This window comes from Haemaphysalis longicornis, unplaced genomic scaffold, assembly GCF_048455015.1.
Source record: "Haemaphysalis longicornis isolate Haplotype H1 unplaced genomic scaffold, Haemaphysalis longicornis Haplotype H1 scaffold_11, whole genome shotgun sequence".
Classification (NCBI taxonomy): domain Eukaryota; kingdom Metazoa; phylum Arthropoda; class Arachnida; order Ixodida; family Ixodidae; genus Haemaphysalis; species Haemaphysalis longicornis.
The window spans coordinates 100,956,579-100,965,316 of record NW_027526214.1 but is presented as its reverse complement, the minus strand read 5'-3'; the positions used below and the strand labels follow the sequence as shown (position 1 = coordinate 100,965,316).

Here is an 8,738-nt window from a genome sequence, read left to right as displayed (position 1 = left end):
GCCCACCGAGCCTGGAGGGGCCACTGAACTTAGCGGCCAACAAATATCAGGGTTGGGGAGCGCTACCCACTCGTCACACCCCTCACCCCCAAGTTCGTTTGTCCCACGCAAACACAAAACAACATCTGTCACCCCGGCGAGTAACGATTCGCCGGTCTCCGCAGTCTTCCACTCCACCTGAGCACGGGTGTCGATGTAAGGTGGAAGCATCGGGTGCAGCTTATGCAACTATCGCACTGTCAGTCAACCTTCCAGGAAGCACGGGACTTGCAAGTGGCGTCGCAGAGGCACGCGTAGCACCAGCCCCTGGTGCTGTTGGCAGCGGTCGGTTTAGCTGGCTCCCCTTCCAGCTGGCTTCCTGAAGGGGCGGTTGAGGTCGCCAGGTGAGGCCTTACATCGTCGGCATGCCGGTGCAACGTGGTCCCATCCGACATGCGAACGAGCAGTGACGACACCCTGGCAGGACTGACCACGTGCCCGGCCAACCAGCGTGGACCAGGCTGGAAGTTCCTGGTAAAAACCGGCGCCCCAGACTCCGGCAAGAGCCCTGGACGGCAACCTGGGTCAGCCGCCAGCTTCTGCTTGAGATGCTTCAGCAGCGCTGTTGACTGGAGGACTGGGTGCAACACGTCCAACGGTGTCTTTACCATCCGGCCCAACAGGAGCTCGCAGGGGGCACGGCCCGTGACGTCGTGGGCTGTGTTCCGGTACTGGAAGAGGACCCGGGCAACCTGCGTCCGGAAATCCCCAGCCTTGCTCTTCTTGAGCTTGACTTTCACTGTTTGCACCACCCGCTCGGCAGCACCATTCGACGCAGGGTAGTATGGCGGAATTATCATCCGACGTATTCTGTTCTTTGTCAGCCAGGCCAGGTACTCCTCGCTGGTGAAAGCGGGACCATTGTCGGACACGATGACGTCCGGCAACCCCTGGGCTGCAAAGACTTGCCGCAGCGCCGCCATTGTTGCTCCTGCCAACGGAGTGGTAACTGGCAGTACCTCTACCCACTTGGAGAAGGCGTCCACCGTTACCAGGAAGTAGTGGCCGTTGAAGGGGCCCCCGAAAACCACCTGCAGGCAGAACCAGGGTCTCTCCGGGAACGGCCAGGGGGTGATCTCCACATGGGGCGACGCTCGCTGGTTCTCCTGGCAGACTTGGCAGCTCTGCACCATGCGAGGAATGTCTTGGTCCAGGCCAGGCCACCAAACGTGTGACCGAGTCACCATCTTGGTCTTCCCCACGCCCGGGTGACCGGCGTGCAGCAACTGCACAACCCGGGACCGCAGGCTCTGTAGAATCATCACCCTGGAACCCCACAGCAGGCATCTCTGCTTCAGGCTCACCTCGGCGGCCTTGTGGCTGTATGTCTGCTCAGCCAACTCCTCCCCTCGGGACACTGCCTTGACAACCTGCGACAGGACTGGCTTGCGACACTGCCGATCTAGACATCACCTCAGGGTAAGCGTGCTCCAGCATGAACACTTCGGAAGGTTCAGGAACGGCAGCAGGCACCTCCGGCAGCGGCAAATGGCTCAGGGCGTCAGCAGGTGCCAGGTCCTTTCCCGGACAGTAGACCAGCCGGTAGCTGTAGGCCGCGAGCCTCAAGGCCCTGCACACCACTCGAGGCGACGCCTGAAATAGAACAACCTTGTCAGGCCCCAGCAAACCCAGCATCGGCTTGTGGTCCATGACCGCCTCGAACTTCCGGACCAACAAGTACTGGTCGAAGCACTCAATCCCGGACAAGAGGGCCAGGCCTTCCTTGTCCTGCTGGCTGTACCGCTGCTCTGCCGCATTAAGCCGACAGGACCCAAACAATCAGGGCGTTCCTGGCCATCCTTCTCCCGGTAGGCCAGGACGGCTCCCACGCCGTACGGTGACGCATCTACACTTAGGACGACAGGCGTGGCCGGATCGAAGTGCACCAGCACAGGAGCCTTGGTGATGAGCTCCTTGCTGGGTTGGAAGGCCAAGTCCTGCTCCTTCTTTCAGGCCCTCTGCTGCCAATCTCGAAGCAGAAGATACAGCGGTTGTAGATGCGACGAAAGGTCTGGCAGGAAGCTCCTGTAGAAGTAATGACGCCCAGATAGCTCTGTAGCTCCTTCTTGTTCTGGGGCTTGGGCGCCTTGAAAACAGCCTCATCTTTGCAGGGTGCCGGGGCCAGGCCCGCCATAGAAACGACTTGGCTCAGATACTCAAGGCTGGGGGCCAAGAATACACGCTACTCAAGCCCGGCATCTTGCAATCGTGCCAGGACGTTGTGTAGGTTCAGCAGGTGGTCCTCTTCGGCTGTACCGGTCACCAGGATGTCGTCCAAGTACACCGTCACGTGCCTCATGCCCCTGTATTGGTTGTCCATCTCCCTCTGGAAAATGGCAGGAACTGAAGCCACGCGGGATGGTATCCGCGTGTACTGGAAGAGTCCTAACGTTGTTGATATTGTGACGTAATTCCAGGACGACTCCTGGAGCACCAGCTTCCAGTACGCATCTCTCACGTCAAGCTTGGTGAACTTCTGTTCCCCAGAAAAAGCTGACCAGAGATCTTCGCTTCGAGGCAGCGGGTACTTTTCCACGGTAGCGACGAGGTTGATAGTGACCTTGAAGTCACCGCGGACCGTTGCACTGCCGTCTTGCTTCAGGACTGGCACGATGGGAGCAGCCCACTCCGAAGATTTCACGGGCACCAGGATCTCTTGTCGCTGCAACCGTTGCAGCTCCTGGGTGACCCCGTCTTTCAAGGCGAACGGCAGCGGGCGTGGCTTGGCTCCCTCTGGCACATGAATGCTCGCTGCCGTGCCGGTGAAAGTGCCCACCCCGGGCCTGAACAGGGCCTTGAACTTGGTCAGCAGGCTCGGGATGTCTTTCAATGCATGCATGTGCTTCCTGGTACTGCAGCAGGCTCACGCCCAACGCCTGTGTCCAGTTCCGACCCAGCAGCGTCGGTGAGGGCACCTTGGTCAGGAACAACGGCAGGGTAGCCTCCCTGTCACCAAGGCGAACGCTGACCTGGGCTTGAACCTCGTCCTGGGTGAGCTGTCCGGAGTAGCGGTGCAGCATGACGCCTGACGCTACGATGGACGCGCCAGAAAACGTGCGCTTGAACGCTTTCCGGCCATGACCGACACACTGGCCCCTTGGTCCAGCTCCATGGAGATGGGATGCCCGAGACTTCGATGGTCACCATATACGGCGGCACAGACGACTTAATAACGTCCGTGTGCTACATGTCGAAAATCTGCGGGTATAGGGCCACGACGTGAAGCGTAGCCGCTGCACCCGAAGCTGCTGCCGCAATTCCCCGCCGTCTACCTTTGCGCCGACTTCCTTTGCCGTGGGCAGGCGCGGAACCTTAGCTCGACGCCGGCTGCTGCTCCCGTCCACTCGAAGTCGTCTCCCCTCGGCACGCCCGAGCAATGTGCCCAGTTATTCTGCAGGCAAAGCCCTCTACTTTCGCGAACCAGCACTGTGAGTGGGGGTGGTCACCACCGCAGCGACTGCACCTGCCATGCCATGTCTCCATCTTGTTCACTGCCGCCTCCGTCGACGGTGAGCCGGCCGCACTAGCTATCTCGCCAGCGTCCTTGGCCGCAGCATCCATCGCCAGCGCTGCCTTCACGCCGTCGTCCAGCGAGGGGTTGGGAAGCTCCAGGAGTCGCGTCTGCATGGCGGGGTCTTTGATGCCACCGACGAAACGGTCCAGGATCAGCGAGTCGAGCTGGTCCCCAAAGGCGCAGCCTCTCGCTAACCCTCGCAGCACTGCGATGAACTGCCCGAGCATCTCCCCTTCTCGGCGGCAACGGTTGTTGAAGCGAAAACGCTTCATTAACGTCGACGGAGGCGTGCTGAAGTGCCATCGCAGCGTGGCGAGCAGCTCACACAGCGACTTGTCGTGAGACGTGGCCGGATTAAGCAGGTCGAGCAGGAGAGCGAAGACGCGGGTCCCGCAGCTGGCCCGGAAAATGTCGCGCTGTTTGGCCTGGGTGTGTCGTTCGCCCGGAAAGACAGGCCCAATTGATCCTCGTAGACCAGCCAGGTGGACCCTTCACCGTCGAACGGCTCGAGTCTCCCGTAGAGCGGCATGGCGTAATGGCGGCTGCCTTGGGGTGGCGGTGTCTCGGCGTTCCCGGTGGCAGTGCTCCCGGTGACGTCGGCCGTTGCACGGGCGTCGTCCCTCGTCGCCAGTGTCACAATTTAGCCCCGCGTTAGTGAACCTGGGAGTGTAGGTTCACGAACGTGGCCTACAGACAAGTGACGACATGCAGCGTGCTGGTGGTGACGGTGACTGACCGCAAGCAGCCGTGGTCAGCGGTGTTTATTCTCCGCCCCCACAAGGTTTCCCATCGAGCCTGGTGGGGCCAGTGAACGTAGCGGCCAGCAAATATCAGGCTTGCGGGGCGCCAGACCCTTGTCACACATCCATTTATTTTTCCCATGTAAAGTCACAAAATGCCTTCCTAGCTTCGGCTCTACAGCACAAAAAAACTGCGCGCTCAACCGAAGAAAGAAGAAAGCTGATCGTGTCGTTTTACGGAAACTACGACATCATCAAGGTTAATCACTGCGTACAAATCATCTGCACCAATTAGGCCAGATCCAAAATAAGCTTGCTCATAAAAATGCCGCCCTTCAAAACACTTTCCTTCATATCTGCACCATCTATCCCCCAACTCCACCCGTCTGCAACAGTCCTCTGTAGGTTTAAATAGCAAGAGCAGCGGTAATATCAGTTTTAAAGGAACACATTACGGTAAGCCCCAAGCTGACGTACTATCGACATGGCCAATTCCACGACCAAAAAACCACTCTCTGTTAAACCGGAAGGCGCAGAGGTCATTGCAAATTTTCTTCTGCTCAAATTACTTTGGAAAAACCACAGACTTTGCAAAACGGCTCCGGAAGCACCAAAACCACCTATAGAATTTGAAGATACAGCCTTAAACGTGAGATGTACACCACAAAAAAGCAACGTGAGCACCGATTTCTTCAAAACGCGGGTTAGTGGAACAAAAAATTTACTTAGAAATCCTACTCCAGCCATGGCGGAATAAAACCGGCCGGGAAATTTTAGAGTTTTATTCGGTCCTCCCTGTTTATGCTCAAGGCTTGTAAAGTGCCACAGCAGGTGAAACAACCATGCCTGCTGTTCTCGGGTGGCTGTTTCGCCTTTACCTGCTGTTCTCGGCAAAAATGTAAGCTTGTGTTTCCCTGTATCGGAGGTTTTTTGCACCTTGGTTGTATTGATTTGTATTGCATCTTTGGTGTATTTTTTTGCACCTTCTAGACATGAAGCTAAACAAAGTTGCCGACGCATTGATTTTTATGCATGTCACTGCTGATAAAGCAATCATATAGCATCGTAAGCGTTGAAAAATTTTGAATAAGATGCTCTGGTGCACTATTCCCCGTATTTTAATGAGGCATTCAACTTTGCGCTGTAGTGTTAGAATTACGTTTATTCGCTGCAAGGGAATCATCTGCTCGTTCTTCATAGTGACGTTACTACACCAACTGAAAAATACAGCATGGTGGCGGTGCAACAGGAGTGGGCAATAATCCACGCTGGTTAACGCTGTTCTTTATGCCGAGTGACGAGAACAGTAGCATAATACGTCGGTATACCTCTTCCTTGCTGACGCAGAAGTAGGTTTAGAAAAGGAATACAACGCACAATTTTTGGACACTTCGAAATATTTCCCACTGCGTACCAACCCACTGCGTCCCCATAAAAGAGATTTCTTCACCATAACCTAATACACATGACTATTTAAACGACGCTTTATTACTCCAGTAAGTTGACTTGTTAATCTACATATTCTTGTCGAAATTTTTAGTTTACATTATCGTGCATATACTTTTTGCGGCTGTGTGCCGAGTTTTCGCTTGTCAGAACACCACGCCAGTGCTCGTTTTTGGCCTTACGGCACACACGTTTCTCAAGTACGTTTTCCCGTTGAAACCAGATGAGTATATAATGTGCCACCCCACAAAGGCTGCTCCTTGCGTTGTTCTGCGTCGCACGCGTTGCGCTACACTCCTTCTTCCACCATGGTATCTTTGGGTTGCTCTAGCCATGGGAGGCCTTGGAAATAGAATCTTCGTCAGCGTTCAAGATGTCAACAGGGATAAGTTGGACTGTTTTTCCTCTGGTAGGTGTCATACGAATGTGTGGGGAAATTTAAATGTATTTTGTGAATATATTTCAGTTCACTATGACTCGGTATAGAATTTAACGGTAAACTGAATTGCCTCTGATGCCCTTGTAAACTGGTTGTTGATTACAAGTTTATAAGTGTACATTGATTACCAGTTTACAGCATTCAGTGTACAACTGGCTGCTGTAAACTGGTCCTGCTCAAGAGATTGAAAGAGAACTCACGAAAATAGTTGTGTGAAGATGTGATTAAATGTTGTGTCTTATACTATGGCTTAATAGCAGCAGTAGCACCGGGATCAATTTTTGCGCCCTCGATGAGACTAAAACGTTAGGCACGAAGGAGTAGACGTTGTCTTCTACTCATCTTCCTCTCATTTTTCTCAGTCGTCGGCCACAGTTTCTAGATTTTGGTTGCAACCTCGTCTGTCCAGAGGAGCCGATGTTCCAGTCCGGGATAGGGGGTGACCAAAGCAGTGTCCCATTCCTCTATATATGTTGAAGCAGAGGAAATGCTCCCAGCGTTTGCTGCGATATTTTAATTCTTTCCAGCAGCAACAACCATACCATGCGGTAACGCCCGCGAAACACACGCGTAGCTTACTATCTCCAGAGTATATCCCGGTGTTGCAGCGACTAAGTGGATCCTGGCGTTCCTCTGTAACTGCCTCCAAGGTACCGATTCTGTATTAGTAAGGCTGCGGGCCGCAGAAGAATTCGTTCATCCTGCCAGTTTTTATTATCAAATATTCTTTGTGTCATACCATGTTATCTCTTTCCATTCTGTAAGGTCGGCTGAATTGGGGTTCATGTTGGAGTGGTGGATTACATCTCGGGCATAGTCCTGTGCTTTCTCGTCTCCTGTTACACCCGAGTGCTTGTGTGTCCATCTTATTAGAATTGTTCCTAGATTTTTGGCGGTGGCTTGTAAGGTCGTGGTTCGAAGTTGTACACTACCTTTTGCAAAACGTCTGACTGCTGATTTCGAGTTGCAACATAGAATTTTGCACTGCTGTTCCACGTTGTCGAAACATCAATGGCACCTCCCCACTTTCCGCATTTCTCACAGTAGCGAGTGATGCGGACGTGAGTAATTCTCTCTGACAATCCACCATCGCTACCGTCCCAGCGTCGCTGGCACAATACACGGCTGTGTGAACCTAGAACACGAGAAATGATCGCTCAAATCGTTTGCCTGGTTCGCGCGCTTGTTCCTGTCTCGGCGTGATGCTATGCATATTGTTACGGGGAAGAGACTATATTTGGAGGCTTGGTACAGCGGGATGCAAGCATCGGGCAAGACGAACAAGGCTGAGCGTGCGAGAGAGAGCCGTGATGATAATGACAGGGTCAAATGATGATGATCGCAGTTAGTCGCGTAGATTGTCCACCTTGTATCATGGGTCCTGCTCGCAACAACATAACCATGACTTGTAACATGACTCCCGGCTGAAAAAGCGTCGTCCCGACGCTAACTTGTAGTCGATGAAGGCGCACAGTATGGCTTGAGGTGGTACACAAGCACAATGCTAGTAGGCGGGGTACTCTCGGAAGGTGAAGCAAGGACGGGGGTGATCTCGTATGTTACGTCCGTAACCGAGCGGAGAACACGGTAAGGACCGCTATAAGGCGCCAGCAGTTTTTCTGAAAGTCCCACGCGACGGGATGGTGTCCAAAGAAGGACCAATGATCCCGGAGGGAAGTGTACTGGCCGGTGGCGCTGGTCATATCTGTTCTTCTGAGAGGCTTGTGATGCGTGAAGACGGTCGCGGGTGATCTGCTTTGCAAAAGTAGCTCGGGTGATTGCATCCTGAGCGTATTCGGTGGACAAGGGGGCAGAAGGGGCCAGTAAGGTGTCCAGGGGCAAAGCAGGCTCACGGCCGTAAAGAAGGTAGGAAGGGGAGAATCCCATGGTGTCGTGACGCGAAGAATTGTAGGCGAATGTAATGTAGGGAAGGGCGATGTCCCAATCGCGGAGGTCCGCTGAGACGTAGGCAGACAGCATGTCCGTGAGTGTCCGGTTGAGTCGTTCGGTCAGTCCGTTTGCTTGCGGATGATATGCTGTGGAAAATTTGTGCTGAGTAGAGCATGAGCGCAAAAGGTCGTCAACAACTTTGGATAAAAAGTATCGGCCACGATCGGTGAGCAATTGACGGGGAGCTCCGTGGTGCAGAATGACGTCGGCAAGGAGAAAATCGGCAACATCGGTCTCGCAACACGTAGGCAGGGCACGCGTGATGGCAAAACGTGTTGCATAGTCCGTCTCGACGGCCACCCACTTGTTTCCGTACTTGGATAGAGGAAAAGGGCCCAGTAAGTCCAAACCTGCACGGAAAAGTGGATCAAGTGGAATTTCGATCGGTTGAAGCTGACCGGTGGGGAACGTGGTCGGTGTTTTCCGCCGTTGGCAGAGGTCGCAGGCGGTGACGTATCGTCGCACGGATTTGTACAAGCCAGGCCAAAAGAAGCGACGTCGCACACGGTCGTGCGTGCGGGTTATCCCGAGATGGCCAGCCGTGGAGACATCGTGAAGCTGGTGCAAGATGGCCGCACGCAAGTGCTGAGGTATAAGAGGGAGCAATTCG

General features: G+C 54.1%; 1 protein-coding gene across 1 annotated transcript; it reads right to left on the bottom strand.

Annotated features, from left to right (window-relative positions):
* Positions 1-239: 239 nt before the first annotated feature.
* LOC144160733 (uncharacterized) lies at positions 240-3,600 on the bottom strand. The gene is made up of 7 exons (XM_077691922.1): positions 3,503-3,600; positions 2,667-2,891; positions 2,026-2,201; positions 1,155-1,441; positions 1,009-1,070; positions 680-882; positions 240-616 (listed from the first exon to the last, which is right to left on the bottom strand). Exons 1-7 carry the CDS (start codon positions 3,598-3,600, stop codon positions 240-242), a joined length of 1,428 nt encoding a protein of 475 aa, XP_077548048.1.
* Positions 3,601-8,738: the final 5,138 nt, after the last annotated feature.